Source organism: Narcine bancroftii, chromosome 4 (genome assembly GCF_036971445.1).
Source record: "Narcine bancroftii isolate sNarBan1 chromosome 4, sNarBan1.hap1, whole genome shotgun sequence".
Taxonomy (NCBI): Eukaryota; Metazoa; Chordata; class Chondrichthyes; order Torpediniformes; family Narcinidae; genus Narcine; species Narcine bancroftii.
Genome location: NC_091472.1, coordinates 193,840,135 through 193,857,441, shown reverse-complemented (window position 1 = coordinate 193,857,441; position 17,307 = coordinate 193,840,135). Strand labels below are relative to the sequence as shown.

Below are 17,307 nucleotides of genomic sequence, written 5' to 3'. Positions count from 1 at the left end.
TATTGGTGCAAAAACATGCAAAGTCACGTCTAGACATAACATATACAAAAATAAACAAATTTTATTACCTAAATAGAAAAGCCTCGGAGGATTTGTATGAGCAGTTCACCAGTCATTCAGCATTCTCACTGCTCATAGAAACAAGCTGTTTCAGAGCCTGCTATTTCTGGTTCTGATACTCTTGCATCACTTTCCTCATGGGAGTAGCTGGATTTTGCGAGCCCTCTTCAAACAATGATCCCAGTAGATCTCGTCGATGGGAGGCAGGGGGACCTTAGTGATCCTCTCTACTGCTTTTATGGTCCTGTGTATTGACCTCCATTCTGATGTTCTACAGCAACTGTACCATTGGCCAGGATGCTCTCAATCGAGTTCTCATAGAAAGTTGACAGAATGGTGGCTGGAAGCCTTGCCCTCTTCAGTCTTCTCAGAAAGTGTGGTCACCTTTGCACCTTTCTGACAAATGAGGAGATATTATGGGTTTTGTAAAGTCACATCTTAATTGGACTCTAAAGAAACTTGGTGCTTTCCACTGCTCTACTACCGAGCTATTAATGTGCAGTGGAGGGTGGTCGTTCCTGGTCCTCCTGAAATCCACAATCATCTCCTTTGTCTTGCCCACATTAAGAATCAGGTTGTTATTCTTGTATCATTTCATTTCTGCATTGTTAGGTAGATGCCAGATTGTAACCATGCAGGGACAGCTTGCCTTGAGCACCAGCATGATCAAGAGCACAAGTCTTCAGTACTACAACTTGGATGTTGTTTGGTCTTGAAGATTTTGCTGTAGCTGTGCTCTCAGCAGTTTCTTGTATTCATTGAATTAGCCAGAGACCAGCTTCTGAGATGGTAGACATTTCAGGAGCACGACGACATGATGTGAAATTCAAGGTGCATGTGGCTGCAAATGCAGGTTTTCTTTCACAGTCACATGCTAGGCCTCACCATGGTTGAGGAGAGGGATGTGCTTGGAGCTCCTCTTCAATTTGGCTATTTAATTGTCCACAACCATTAATGATGAGAGTAAAAGGACAAGAGCTTTAATTGGATCTGTTCAAGGCGAGGGGTTCTTTCTATCAATACCATCTTGACCAGATACATCTGTTTCGGGAAGACTGATAAGCACAAATCAAATTAGTTTATCCCACATGTTGGTTCTAAGGACAAAAATTAGAAATCCCTTGAAGACAACTGTGAGCTTCCAGCTATAAAAGGGCTACTTTGAATAAAAACAGCTCATTTCCCATTTTGTCTGGGAATTATGACAAGCAGTAAATAGGAGCCCAAGAGACAGGGAGGCAAATAGGACTGTTTAATCAAAATTACAATCCAGATCAAATTGGTCTGCATGTAAGAAAATATGAGCATAGCATTGCTTCTCAGCCTTTCGTATAAGATCAAGTGTTTAAAAAAGCATAGCCATGATATTAGAAAAAAGACTGTGATGATGAGGCTGTTTTATACCACATCTTCTCAACACTTTATGAATAATGTATTTATCAATCATATCCACCGAGTAAATAAAATTCAAATATTCTTGGAACATTGTTGGAAGAATAGCAAGTATACTGTAGTTCCCTGGCCAGCACATTAGCTAAGCCACCACATGAATCAGAATTTATTGTCATATTTTAAATTTTAATTTAGACACAGAGCACAGAAAAAGGCTTTTGTGGTTCACAAGCCCATGCTGGTTAATTAACCTGAGCCAGGTACATTTTTTGAAGGGTGGGAGGAGACTGGAACATCTGGGAGGAAACCCATCCAGACAAGGGGAGAACATAGAAACTCCTTATGAACAATAGTTTTGAACCCTAATCGCTGCAATAGTGTTGCACTATCTGCTATCTGATATGCTATCTAGAAAAACAACCAACTGAAAAACATCACAAAGATTAGCGTATACAGAGCCGTTGTCATATCTACACTCCTGTTCGGCTCCGAATCATGGGTCCTCTACCGGCATCATCTACGGCTCCTAGAACGCTTCCACCAGTGTTGTCTCTGCTCCATCCTCAACATTCATTGGAGCGACTTCATCACTAACATCGAAGTACTCAAGATGGCAGAGGCCGACAGCATCGAATCCACGCTGCTGAAGATCCAACTGCACTGGGTAGGTCATGTCTCCAGAATGGAGGACCATCGCCTTCCCAAGATCGTGTTATATGGCGAGCTCTCCACTGGCCACTGAGACAGAGCTGCACCAAAGAAGAGGTACAAGGACTGCCTAAAGAAATCTCTTGGTGCCTGCCACATTGACCACCGCCAGTGGACTGATATCGCCTCAAACCGTGCATCTTGGCGCCTCACAGTTCGGCGGGCAGCAACCTCCTTTGAAGAAGACCGCAGAGCCCACCTCACTGACAAAAGACAAATGAGGAAAAACCCAACACCCAATCCCAACCAACCAATTTTCCCTTGCAACCGTGTCTGCCTGTCCCGCATCGGACTTGTCAGCCACAAATGAGCCTGCAGCTGACGTGGACATTACCCCTCCATAAATCTTCGTCCGTGAAGCCAAGCCAAAGAAAGATCTGCTATGCTAACTGTGTCATGAACACGTCACGAAATTAGTTATTTTGATGCAGCATTATATATGCAAAAATAGTTATAATTACATTTTTAAAAATAAATAAATTAGTACCAATGAATAAAAAAAAGTGAGGTCGTGTCTGTGATTCATTGTCCATTCAGAAATTTGATGGCAAAGAGGAAGAAGCTGTTTCTGTACTGTTTGTTCCAGGTCTTTGGACAAACAGTCCAGTGAGGGAGAATTTGGTCAATATGTAGAGCTGTACCATCAAAAATGTAACATACTTGTGCCATTCAACAAATACTTACTGTGTCTGATATTGTTCCAGTTGACGCTTGTAAAAAATTGGTGGCAGATGAGTCCCTCATAATTCAAACGCTGCTTTGCTTCACACAGCAAACTTTGAACCAAATCAAGAAACTCTTTACTTGTTTTTGGTTCTTCTGGGAATTTCAGAGATCTCTGCAATAAGAGCACACCATGTGTATATTTATATTAACATATAATTAAAAGCTCTGTGAACCAATGTCACCAGACCAAGGAAAAATACCACCCAAGAAATACGCACATTGAGTTTCCCTTCAGATTATGACGATCAGAAGAAAGATCTTACAAACCTAGTCTAAAATCTCTGGTAAAATATTTATGGCAACTTTTTCATTTTTTTTTCCTTAAAGGTCCTATTCACATTTATTCAAGACAAACATCTTTATTGACTACAGTTCAGCATTCAACACCACGATCTACACAAAACTAATCAGCAAACTCCAAGATTTGGGCCTCAATAACCCATTGTGCAATTGGATCCTGGATTTCCTCACCTCCAGACCACAATTAATGCGGATTGGCAAGAATATCTCCTCCATAAACTCCATCAGTACAGGTTTGCCTACTTATCCCCCTGCTCTACTCTCTTTACACAAAGTTTGTGTGGCTCAGTACGACAACAATAATATACAAATTTGATGACGACACAACCATAGTTGGCTGTATAAAAAGGTGTGATGAGTCAGCATACAGGAGGGAAATCGAAAAACTTGGTCAAATGGTGTACAAACAATAACCTCCTACTCAACGTCTCCGACCAAAGAGCTGATTGTAGACTTTAGGAGAGGAAAACCAGAAGCATATAATCCAGTGATTATTGGGGGAAATCAAAGGTGGAGAGGGTGAGCAATGATAAATTCCTGGGTGGACACTATCTCAGAGGACCTTTGCTGGGGCCATCATTTTAATGCCTTCATAAAGAAAGCACATCAGCACCTCTTCTTCCTCAGGAGTTTGTAGAGGTTCTTTATGTCATCAGAAACTTCCATAGACTTGTAGTGTCAAATATGCTGACTAGCTGGGAGTACCAATACCTCAGAGTGAAAAGCCCTGCAAAAGGTAGTGGACACAGCTCAGCACATCACAGATAAAACTCTCCCACTATCAAGTACATGTACATGGAATAATGGCGTAAGAGAGTATCAGCAATCAAAGATCAACACCATCCAGGCTCTGTTCTTGCTGCCACAGGAGGTTTAGGTGCCACAGGACTCGTACCACCAGATGCAGGAACAGGTACTACCACTCAACCATCAGACTCCACAACAACAGACTCAGACACTCTTAAGGACTCATACTTTGCTTATTATTTAATATTTATATTTCTGTATTTGCACCTCGAGCACAGTTTACGGTTACAGGTAATTAGTAATTCTGGCCAAACTGCGGGGAAAAGAATCTCAGGGCTATATGTGATGTCATGAATGTACTCTGACAATAACTTTGAACTTGAACAAGATCTTTTACACATTAAGAGACTTGAAGGATATGGGGTTACAGCAGAAAAAAATAGTGCTAAAGTGAAAAAAAGAGCCACAACCTTATTGAATAGATTATGGACCAAATGGCCTGCTCCTTCTTCGGTTTGTTATTTCCTTGTATTCATCTGTTCCTCCAGTTTTCCTTGGGTACATTGTTTAAATCATCCTTTTTAAAAAAAAATTTAGACATACAGTACAGCAACGGCCCTATGGGCAAATGAGATTGTGCTGTCCAAATACCCCAATTCACCTACAACCCCTGTTTGATCTGAATGGTGGGAGGAAACTGGAGAACCTGGAGGAAACCCACGTAGACATGGGGGAGAATGTACTGTTAAAAGATCAAACCAGCAACCACAAAGAAGCATATCACAGGGGTAAAGATGAACAATTACTATATTAACAAAAATTCACCTTTATACTTAAAGTCAAACCCCCCCCCCCCCTTTTATAACAATGCCCACTAGTGACTATGCAAATTTCTATAACAGTGTAAAACTGATAAATTTCCCAGCCTAAATATAACATATTTAAGTCTAAGTTATATTTCCAACCAGCCCACAGAAAAACTTAGACACAAAACAAACACAAAACACACAAGACTCACAAAACTTCAAACTCAACTGAAGCAAATATCATAAACAAAATTCAGTTTGTTTGGTAAACTGAAGCCAAAAGATCTTTGAGCGAGAGAGAGGGCACAAAATTCAAAGTTGTCTTCTTGTGTTGCTTGCAGAGAGAGAGGAATCACTGGCTTGGTCCAGATCCTTCTGGCTCCCTTCGGAATGTTCATCCCTTTTTGAAATCCCAACATTCTAAACTGTCTTCAAGACAATGACTCATGCTCTGGGCCTTCTTCCACTCCACAGCACCCCCAGTGGTGGTTTATTGTCCAGAAATTTTTAGATCATTTTTTGCACATGCTCAGTCCGTCTCCCACTCTATCAGCAGTCCACCTTCACCTTGGCTCTCTAAGGCAAAATGTCACTTTTCAACACAAAACCACACACATAGGCCAATACTCACAGAACTCTGTAACACCTCCCCTTTTGAAAAAAAATTTAGTCCACAAGAACAAATCTTTAACAATTAATGAAAGTATTACATAAATAAAATAAACACTCCTTTTTTTTTACAGTATGTGATTAGATTCATATCTACACAGATTAACATCTTGACAAACAATCTGCTATTATCTTATCCGTCCCCTTCATGTGTGTAATAATTAAATCATACTCTTGTAACATTAAGCTCCAGTTCAATAACCGTCTGATCTTATTTTTCATTTTAGACAGAAAAACTAATGGATTATGATCACTATATATTATTAACAGTTTTTGAGCAGTACAAATATACACATCAAAATCTTGCAACGCTAAAACCCCTTCTCAATGGTCGAGTAATTTCGTTGATGGTCATTAAAACTTTTTTGAGAAGTATGAAATAGGATGTTCTACTCCATCACCATCCTTCTTCTGTAACACGACAGCATCATCATCACTGCCATCAACGGCTAAAAAGAATGGATTTTCAAAGTTAGGGGATGCAAGTACAGGCTGATGGCATAAAATGGCCTTTAAATTCAGAAACACTTCCTGTATCACTTGTGGACTCCACTTTTTCATCAATATTCCATCTTAAACAAAGTACCCTACTGGCACAGTTTCAATTTCCTGGTTAGTCAGAATCTTATCTCTTATCTCAGCAAGATCAGGATCATGCTTTTGTCCAGCTATTAATTCTACTCTTGACAACAGCAAAGCTGGATTCTTAGGTTTGTCCTCAATGCTTGCCTCCACTACAGGATCATCACAGACTTTCTCTACCTCTACCTTTTTTCTAGACATGGCTCTAGTAATGGCACATGCAGGGTAGATTTCCAAATCCTTTTCGGACTCATAAACCAATGGCTTACTTGTGAGTTTCACCACAGATATGACTTTACCATCTGCTAAATCATTCCCCAACAAAAGAGAAACTCCATCCACCGGCAGACTTGATCTTATCCCTATCGTAAACAGGTCATTAACTAAATCTGATTTCATCACTATTCTATACAAAGGTATAGGCTCTGCTTCACCACCAATGCCTTTAAATTCACATCTCCAGTATCGGTCTCCTCACCAAAATTCAAAATGTTGTTTAACATAAGCGATTGGGCTGCTCCAGTATCTCGCAGGATTTTAACTGGCACTTGATTGGATCCTTCTTTAACCGAAATGAAACCTTCAGTCATGAATGGTTTAAAAATATCCCTAACTTTCTCACTCTGAACACAGGCAGTTGGTACCACTCCTTTCTTTTTCTTCCTTTTCAGTGCAAGACAATTTGCTATTATGTGTCCTGGCTTCTTACAATAGTGGCAAATAACACGAAAATTTTTCCTTCACCCATTTCTCTTCCTTTAACCTCACTTCTAGATTTTCTTTCTACTCTACTTGGATTATCAGCTGTATTCCTTTGAAAGGATTTCCCTGGTGTCCATTTAGGCTTGTGGGTTAAAGCATATTCCTCTGTGAATTTAGCCAATTCTTGCCAAGTTTTTATATTTTTCTCTGCCAAGTACACTTGAATATCGTCAGGAACACAATTTTTAATCTCCTCAATCGGAATGATTTCCCTCAATAAATCAAAGTTATTTTCTACTTTCATTGTGGTACACCACTGATCAAAACACATAACCTTCCTATAAGCAAAATCCAGGTAAAATTGAGTTGCTGCTTTTTTTAAACTTCTGAACCTTTGTCTATAAGCCTGTGGGACTAGTTCGTAATCAGCTGCTTGTTGTACCGTGAGACACGAATATACCTGTTGGGCTTTCCCTTTAAGAACACTTTGTAATAGGAGTGACCACTGGTCTGGTGGCCATTTTAAATTTACAGCTACTTTCTCAAAATGCTGAAAATACTGGTCGATTTCAGCTTCCTCAAATGGAGGAACTAACCTCACTTCTCGACTGACCAGAAACTTCTCCTCCTGACCAGCACATGGGTTTTGGGCTTTTCCCTCTCCTTGCATTCTGATCAGCTTTAATTTAGCTAGTTCTAGTTCATGCTTCCGTTCTTTCTCTCTCTCTCTCCTCCATTTCTGCCTGCCTTACTGCTTCCCATTCGGCCTCTATTTTTTCCTCTAACTTTAGTTTTCTCAAAGCCAACTTTATTTCCTCTGAAGTTTTCTCCTTTGGAAACTGTTCTAATGCAGCTTCTTCAAATACCCTCTTTCCTACATAGTTCTTAACAATCTTTCAGGCAATTTCCTTTTTTTATTCCCAGTTCTTACTGGAAGAAGTTTTAACTTGCCAACTATAACCATCAGTTGACTTTTTAGCCATTTTTAAATTAACCACTGAAGGGTTAGCTATGAACTGGTCAATATTCATAGTTGCTGGTTTTTCTGCTGGTGATTTATACATTCACCGTTTATTTTTAATTTCAAGCTGGAGATTGAGTCAGACGACTGATAACTAAGCACAAGTCAATCGCCCCTAAAGCTTCCAAATTGGTTTGATCCCGGACGAGCCCCCCCAAATTATGTTACAAGATCAAACCAGCAACCACAAAGAAGGCATATCACACAGGGGTAAAGATGAACAATTACTTTAACAAAAATTCACCTGAAACTTTAATTCAAATTCCCCCCCTTTTATAACAATGCCCACTGGTTACTATGCAAATTTCTATAACAGTGTAAAACTAATAAATTCCCCAGCCTAAATATAACACATGTAATTAAAGTCTAAGTTATATTTCCAACCAGCCACAAAAAAACTTAGACACAAAACAAACACAAAACTTCAATCTCTACCGAAGCAAATATCATAAACAAAATTCAGTTTGTTTGGTAAACTGAAGCCAAAAGATCTTTGAGAGAGAGAGAGCACAAAATTTGAAGTTGTCTTGTGTTGCTTGCAGAAAAAGGAACAGTGGCTTGGTGCGGATCCTTCTGGCTGTCTTCGGAATGTTCATCCCTTTTTGAAATCCCAACATTCTAAACTGTCCTCCAGACCATGACTCATGCTCTGGGCCTTCTTCCACTCCACAGCACAACCCAGTGGTGGTTTATCATCTAAGTCCAGAAATTTTTAGATCATTTTCTGAACATGCTCAGTCCGTCTCCCACTCTCTCAGCAGTGCACCTTCACCTTGGCTCTTGAAGGCAAACTGTCACTTTTTAAATATAAAACCACAACACAGAACTCTGTAACATAATGCATACATTTCTGATATAAAACTTTAATCTGAAAAATATGAAACCATAGATTCAAATTTAGTTAACTTAGAAATTTTCATTTCTCTTCTAAAATTATCTTTCACTAATGCCCTAATTTGATAATAAACAAGCAGAGAATTCTCTAAAATCCCAAATTTCTCTTTAAACTGATTAAATGATAACAGGCTAGGGAAGAAGAGTATTCACATGCAAGAATGTTCCTGCCCACTATTGTTATTCATGCAGCTGATGTCAGCCAATCAAACAAACCGCAGGAACTCCAACTATATAAAAGGAGCCTTTGCAGCCTCAATAAATCTCAGAGCTTAACCTCCCACACTGTGAGTGTGTGTGTGTTTCTTTGTAGCAGACGGCTACAAAACTATTATTTTGATTTTACTACTGTCTAGCGAATTTTCCATTGCTGTTCCTGTGTTACTACTAATTTGTGGGGCGGGGGGGGTGGGTGGGGGGTTCGGTTAGTTCGTAACAGATAGTTACAGATATGAACCCAGGTCACTGGTGCTGTAATAGAGTTGCACTAACCGTGCATCCAAATTGAATTTGAATTGTTTAAAAATTTGATTTGGATTGCTAAATATATGTTGCTTATGTAAATTCATGGACTGTTGTGTCCAACCCAATGAAGAAAATTACAACCAGTGATTGATATTTACCCTGTGAGAGATGGGAAAATTGATCTAAAATTATGAACATGGAAGAAACTAAAGTTCATCAGTAAAATGGCTGTAACCAGTTCAAACAGGATAAGCTTGGGGCTTAGGATGCAGGAAAGCAGAGTCAGCACGATTAACATAAGAATCTTCTAGTCTTTGTGACAAGACCATAGGACTAAGATAAGGAATGGTAAGGTACAATAGAATGTAGGAAGTTGAGGTAGTCTGGATCAGATAAGGGTCTCCTAGCCCTGGACAGAAGTACCAAGTCATACATTTCTAATTAGCTAACCATACACAGATTTATACATATGAAATTAGCCAACCCTAGACAGGATGAGTCAACTCTGCATATCAAGAGACTGTAGCCCAGAGAATCAGGAAGGTGTGAATAAGGACAATGACATGATGGGGCACCCACAGGATACCCCCTGGTCCTCCAAGTGTACTGAAACTGCACGTAGGCAGGAAGGATTACCTATGCCAAACCCATCCAGGGGGGCAGAAGAATGTAAGGGGGAGGGCATTCTGATACTGAAATTGACTGTATAAAAGTTGGGTGAGCCCCAGTATGTGTGTGTATTCCCAGGGTAAGGGGAAGCACCCAACTTTGCATTGTTGTAGTAATAAATGTTCTTTGTTCTCAATTTTTGTCTCGAGCAATTTCTTTAAAGGTACATTAATTCCTAACAAATGGGGGCTCGTCCGGGATCACACTCCCTCCACTGACAGAGTGCCCCGACGACGAGAGTAGGTGCACCCCGGCTGATTCAGCTGGACTCACGGGCGACGGGTGGCTGGTCAGTGGAAGAAGCGAGTGATATCCGAGAAGAGGCATTGAGAACAAACGGCAGAAGGACGCGCGCTAGAGCAGTACTGCCAGAACTCGGTAAGAGTATTTTACTTGTTCCTAAGCATGGGAATAGCGGGCAGTAGAGATGAGAGTCCTGACACAGGACGTGACCACCAGATAGCTACGTACAGCCCGCTTGGGTTGATGTTATCTGAGTGGGGCACAGGAAAGACCCGCAGTAAAGACAAACTGACGATGGTCAGGTATTGTTGTAATGAATGGGTTAAATACCCGGTTAAAGGGAGCTCCGTGTACTGGCCAAAATTCGGATCCGAGGATGAATGGATGTGTGAAGCTTTGAACTTATGGCTCTATCAAAACCAGCCAGACAATGTTGAGAGCAGGGAATATGCAGCCTGCTGGCTCAAGGGATCCATTGAACAGCTGGTTTTGAATGAGAAAGAATTCAGGAATAAGAGAGAGGAGGAACCTCTTGTCCCTGAACCACAGGGTTGGGATGTGTTACATTCCCTCCCTCCACCCTATGTTCCTCCTATGCCAACTCCTATCTTTCCTCCCCCTCCTATTACCTACCCTTCTGCACCTCCCCCTCCTCCTCCCCTACCACTAGAGAAGAGAGAGGAGAACCGGAGTGGTATGGTGACTCGCTCACAAAGCGCTCGATTACCACCTCCGTTAACCGTAGAGGTAGAGCATTGTTACTCAGAACTGCGTGAGACCCCTCAGGAAGAAGTGGCAGAACCCTGCGATGTATTCCTCAGGGAACAGGAACACAAATCAAAGAAACCAGAAATTAGCTGGATGCGACCCCTACGGGAGGTTCCCGTAGGAGAAGGTCTTGGGTTCGTAAATGTGCCCCTGACCAGCACTGAAGTACGTAATTTTAAGAAAGAATTAATCTCCCTGATAGAAGATCCCCAGGGATGTGCCGAACAGTTAGACCAATTTTTGGGACCAAATTTGTATACTTGGGAGGAATTAACAGCCATTTTTAAAACCTTGTTTACCTTAGATGAGCGGGGAATGATCCGACAGGCAGGCATTAAAGCATGGGATAAGGAACACCAAGGGGGACACGAGGCGATCCCTGGAGAAGCCAAATTCCCTCTCACAAAACCTAATTGGGACAAAAATACCAGTGCTGGCCGCACACTGATCGAGGAATATAGGATAAATTTGATCAGAGGAATCAAGGATTCTGTCCCCAAAGGACAGAACTTTAAAAAAGCCTTTGAGGTTCCCCAAGGTCCTGAGGAGACCCCCTCTGCATTTCTCAATAGATTGCGCACGGCAATTCAACAATACGGGGGTCTCGACATAGAATCCCCAGCAGGGGAGCAATTGGTTCTAACGGGTTTCGTTACCAACTCAGCCCCAGACATCCGAAGAAAGTTACAAAAGACAGAAAATTGGCATGAGCAAGGAATTACCCAGTTACTGCAGATTGCTCAGAGAGCATTTGTACAGAGAGCAGAGGATAAACAAAAAGGGAAAGCTAAAATTCTATTACAGACAGTTAAAGGAATAGTAGCTGACCACCACCAAAAAGAGGGGAGCCAAGGGTGGGGAGGTGGAGACCCCAGCAGGTGGAGGAGTAGAGGAGGATTCCGGGGACGACGTATGCCCCCTAGAAATTTTGGGAAAGATTGGGAAACGGGACCCCTCATTTGTTTTCATTGTAAAAAGGAAGGGCACTTTAAAAAGGAATGCCCACTGCGAGCAATGGACACACGTTCCTATGCCTTGATGGAAGCTGATCACGAATAGGGGGGTCACGGTTCTCAATTAATACATACCGTGGGGCTGCAAGGAGAACCGTTAGTTAATTTATGCCTAGGACCCCACAGGGATAAGATGACATTTCTGGTCGATTCTGGAGCTGCCCGATCTAGCGTTCTATATCAACCTAAGGGGGTGAAAATAGAAGGGACAGTTACAGTTTCTGGGGTAGGAGGTCGAGACTTTCCAGTCCCGGTATTGCGAGAAGTCAGTATTCAAATGGGAGATAAGATCATAATTGAGGATCTTCTATTACTTCCCCAAGCCGGAGTATGCTTGCTAGGAAGGGATCTACAGGACCAATTGGCTATCGGTACTCGACCTCTACAATCAGGCATTGGAGTACAATTCTATGTTTTAAACGAAGAAGATCGCAAACTAATAAATCCAAGAGTATGGGCAGGGAAGGGAAATAGAGGAATCCTTGATATTCCTCCGCTACAAGTCACGCTAAAAGATCCTCAACGAATTGTTAGACAGAAACAGTACCCAATTCCGATGGCTGGCCGGAAAGGCTTACAGCCCGTAATTGACCAGTTGATTCAAGACGGTATACTCGAACCCTGTATGTCTCCCTTTAATACCCCGATTTTACCTGTTCAAAAGCCAGACGGCACTTACCGCCTAGTACAGGACATGAGGGAGCTTAACAAATTCATTCTTGCCCGTCACCCGGTTGTACCCAACCCGTATACCATCATGAGTAAAATTGACCCCCATAATCAATGGTTTAGTGTCATTGATTTAAAGGATGCATTCTGGACTTGTCCATTGGCCACAGAAAGCAGAGACATGTTCGCCTTTGAATGGGAGAACCCCTTTACTGGCCGTAAAAACCAATACCGGTGGACAGTCCTTCCCCAAGGCTTTACCGAATCGCCCAATTTATTTGGTCAAGTCTTAGAGCGGGTATTAGATGAAGCTCCTAAGATAGAAAATTGCCAACTCATACAGTATGTGGATGACTTGCTAATTACTGCAAGAACACAGGAATTAGCTAAAGATTTTACAGTGGCACTTTTAAACTTTCTGGAGAAGAAAGGTCTGAGAGTCAGTGAGTCTAAATTACAATTTGTGCAAACCGAGGTCAAATACTTAGGTCATCTAGTTAGTCAAGGAACCAGGAAAATTAGCCCAGAAAGAATAACTGGTATTATACAGATCCCCCCTCCCAAAAAATGCTCAAGAACTCAGGAAATTCCTCGGGTTAGTGGGATTCTGTAGAATATGGATAGAGAATTATTCGATTCTGGTCAAATTTCTTTATGATAAGATTTCCAGTATAAGACCCGAAACCCTTGACTGGACGGATGAAGAGATTGAAAAATTCAACTTTGTTAAACGGTGCCTAACGAGTGCCCCAGTTTTAGCGCTGCCCGACCTAAACAAAACCTTTGATTTGTACACTAATACCAAAGCTGGAACAGCCACCGGCGTGCTCACACAGAGCAAGGCTGGCTATAGACAACCAGTGGCTTTCCTGTCAAAGCTTTTAGACCCCGTTTGTCGCGGCTGGCCAGAATGTATACAAGCCGTCGCAGCCACTGCAATTTTGGTGGAAGAAGGACGAAAGATTACTTTCGGTGCCCCTATGACAGTGCATACCCCTCATACAGTCCGCAATATTCTATTACAGCGGGCTGGAAGGTGGCTCACGGATTCGAGAATCCTAAAATATGAAACGATATTAATGGACAGCAATGATTTGACCTTAATTACAACCAAAACTCTCAACCCAGCAGCCTTCCTCATCTCCCCAGCTAATGACCAGCCTTTGGACAGTTTAGAACATTCGTGCTCAGAGGTTATCGACTTACAAACAAAAATTAGGGAAGACCTAACCGATGTCCCTTTAACTGAAGGGGAAAAACTGTTTATTGATGGTTCTTCACGTTGTATTGCAGGAACCCGCTATAGCGGGTATAGCGAAGTGGACGGTAAACAGGAACTGGTGATCGAAGCTGGTCGCCTCCCCGGCCATTGGTCAGCACAATCCTGTGAGTTATATGCCCTCTGTAGGGCACTCCACGAACTAGAGAACAAGGTAGGAACGATCTACACTGATTCTAAATATGCTTTTGGGGTAGTCCATACCTTCGGTAAGATATGGAAGGAAAGAGGGATGATAACTGGCAAAGGACAAAAGTTAGCTCATGAACAGTTAATTACCCAATCCTTGGAGGCTTTAGCACTCCCGTCCGATATTGCCATTGTACATGTGCGTGGACATCAGACTGGTAACAGTCCTGAAGCTAGAGGAAACAGGCAGGCTGATGCAGCTGCCAAACAGGCGGCATTAGCAGAAAAGATTCATTTATACCAGCTACTACCCACGCCAATAGAGATTAAAAAGAATCCCATCTTTACACGGGAAGAAGAGGTCGCAATGAGAGATCAGGGATTTTGCCAGACTGCCGACGGGTTGTGGTGGACAGTAGACGGACGGCAAGTTATTAACAAAGCCATAGCCCGCCAAATCATAGATCAGTTACATCAACAAACACATTGGGGAACCCAGTCCCTTATAGATGCTTTTACACGTTCCCTTCACTGCCTTGGCATATACAATATTACTAAATCTGCTACTCGATCTTGTCCCATTTGTCAAAGGGTTAATAAGAAATCGATGCGCCAAGTAATACCTGGCAGTCGCGACATTGCCGTTCGCCCGTTCCAGCGCATACAAATAGACTTTACTGAACTTCCTAAGATTGGCATTTACAAATTTCTCCTTGTCATGGTCGATCATTTCACAAGATGGGTTGAAGCTTTTCCTACCCCGAATGATCGTGCCAACACTGTCATCCGAATACTTATTGAATGTGTCATTCCACGATACGGTATGATGCAGACCATTGATTCAGATAGAGGTACGCATTTCACCTCTAAGATTCTACAGGGTGTCTGCAAGAACTTAGGAATAGAATGGCAACTACATACCCCATGGCATCCCCAAAGTTCGGGGCGAGTCGAACGTATGAATCAAACATTGAAACTCCAACTCACTCGACTTCATGAAGAGACTGGTCTGTCCTGGATTAAATCATTACCGTTAGCGCTGATTAGAATTCGGACAGCACCTCGTAAAGACCTTGCAGTCTCACCGTATGAGATGATGTTTGGACTCCCATTTATGGGGTACCACACTGATTCTCCCATTCCTGAAGCTAATGACCAATACATTTCTAAATTTTTACGAGGACTTTCTACTTCCATCCAAGATTTAAAGCAAAAAGGACTCTTAGCCCAAACACCACCCTTAGACTTTCCTATACATTCTATTAAACCTGGTGATTGGGTTTATGTAAAAGCATGGCAAGAAGAACAACTAAAACCTGCCTGGGATGGTCCCTTCTGTGTACTTTTAATTACAGACACCGCAGTAAGAACAAGAGAGAAAGGCTGGACCCACATTCAAAGAGTTAAACCAGCTTCTGAACCACAACACCACGACACACAGATTCAAACCCCAACCTGGCGTGCAGTTCCTCATCCATCAGACCTGAAACTTACACTGCGCCGTGACAAAGTGCCGTAATGTTACTTGTTTTTTTTTTGGTTTATTCAGTTATTGTTGTATTTTATTGCTGTTTTCAATGAGCTTTACATTTATTGTGGTTTATTCAGTTATTGTTGTATTTTATTGCTGTTTTCAATGAGCTTTACATTTATTGTGGTTTATTCAGTTATTGTTGTATTTTATTGCTGTTTTCAATGAGCTTTACATTTATTGTGGTTTATTCAGTTATTGTTGTATTTTATTGCTGTTTTCAATGAGCTTTACATTTATTGTGGTTTATTCAGTTATTCAGTTATTGTTGTATTTTATTGCTGTTTTCAATGAGCTTTACAGTTATGGTGGTTTATTCAGTTCTTGTTGTATTTTAATGCTGTTTTCAATGAGCTTTACAGTTATGGTGGTTTATTCAGTTATTGTTGTATTTTAATGCTGTTTTCAATGAGCTTTACAGTTATGGTGGTTTATTCAGTTATTGTTGTATTTTATTGCTGTTTTCAATGAGCTTTACAGTTATGGTGGTTTATTCAGTTATTGTTGTATTTTATTGCTGTTTTCAATGAGCTTTACATTTATTGTGGTTTATTCAGTTATTGTTGTATTTTATTGCTGTTTTCAATGAGCTTTACAGTTATGGTGGTTTATTCAGTTCTTGTTGTATTTTAATGCTGTTTTCAATGAGCTTTACAGTTATGGTGGTTTATTCAGTTATTGTTGTATTTTAATGCTGTTTTCAATGAGCTTTACAGTTATGGTGGTTTATTCAGTTATTGTTGTATTTTATTGCTGTTTTCAATGAGCTTTACAGTTATGGTGGTTTATTCAGTTATTGTTGTATTTTATTGCTGTTTTCAATGAGCTTTACAGTTATGGTGGTTTATTCAGTTATTGTTGTATTTTAATGCTGTTTTCAATGAGCTTTACAGTTATGGTGGTTTATTCAGTTCTTGTTGTATTTTAATGCTGTTTTCAATGAGCTTTACAGTTATGGTGGTTTATTCAGTTATTGTTGTATTTTAATGCTGTTTTCAATGAGCTTTACAGTTATGGTGGTTTATTCAGTTCTTGTTGTATTTTAATGCTGTTTTCAATGAGCTTTACAGTTATGGTGGTTTATTCAGTTCTTGTTGTATTTTATTGCTGTTTTTAATGAGCTTCACATTTATTGTTCATTGTTGTTTACTCATTTTTTTTGGAATATTGTTCGTTAATGTTTTAAGTCCCCCCCTGGAATAGGGGCAGCAGAGGTTACAATTGGGCTCCTTTAGAATTTAGCCAGGGCATAGATTTAATGTATAGTAATAGTGGGATATAAGGGATCCCAATACGGACCAGGGGAACTGAACAGCTTTAGTGGAGTACATCTAATTTGTATCGTAGCCTACACAGGTATTAGAGACAAGAGTTTTGAGGCGATAGCACAAAGGACATGGTGGGACAAAGACAGACAGAATGGTAGTCAGGATTGTACATGTAGCAGAGAGAGAGAGAGATGATACATATGCTAATGTTAGCAGACAAGCTGCAACACACAGTTAAATCACAAGAAACAATCCCCTCCCCAGCTTGGTCACTTTTCATCACCCCGTGAAGGGGAGCACCAGTTACCAACAACGTGAGCTGCTTGACACTTTAATATCAGGCTCCAAACAGCCTTCGGAGATCGGTGGCCCTAGGGTTCGGGGCTGAAGAGGACATCAGATACTAGCCACAATTCAACGGAACCGCCTGACTACTGCTACTCGTTCGCTGCTGAAGGCAGCGCTTCTCACAGACTGCTACTCGTTCGCTGCTGAAGGCAGCGCTTCTCACAGACTGCTACTCGTTCGCTGCTGAAGGCAGCGTCTCTCACAGACTTCGTCAGGACAACGCTTACAAAAGTCGGGTGGTTCAAAGACACTGCTTCAATATTTCAACGTGTGGGATGGACTAGACTCTTTACTGAGAACTGGAGCCTGATACTCGAA

At 41.3% G+C, this 17,307-nt stretch overlaps 1 protein-coding gene across 13 annotated transcripts in view; it reads right to left on the bottom strand.

Moving 5' to 3' along the window:
* Positions 1 to 17,307, bottom strand: part of LOC138761402 (citron Rho-interacting kinase-like) — a 366,961-nt gene that overhangs the window by 279,574 nt on the left and 70,080 nt on the right. For 12 of the 13 annotated variants that reach the window (XM_069933435.1, XM_069933436.1, XM_069933438.1 and 9 more), the window contains exon 9: positions 2,845 to 2,998. In XM_069933435.1, coding sequence (XP_069789536.1) covers positions 2,845 to 2,998 — 154 coding nt within the window. Of the gene's footprint in view, positions 1 to 2,844; positions 2,999 to 4,968; positions 5,116 to 17,307 lie in introns of those variants that run through there. The other variant, XM_069933445.1, reaches the window with a different exon arrangement.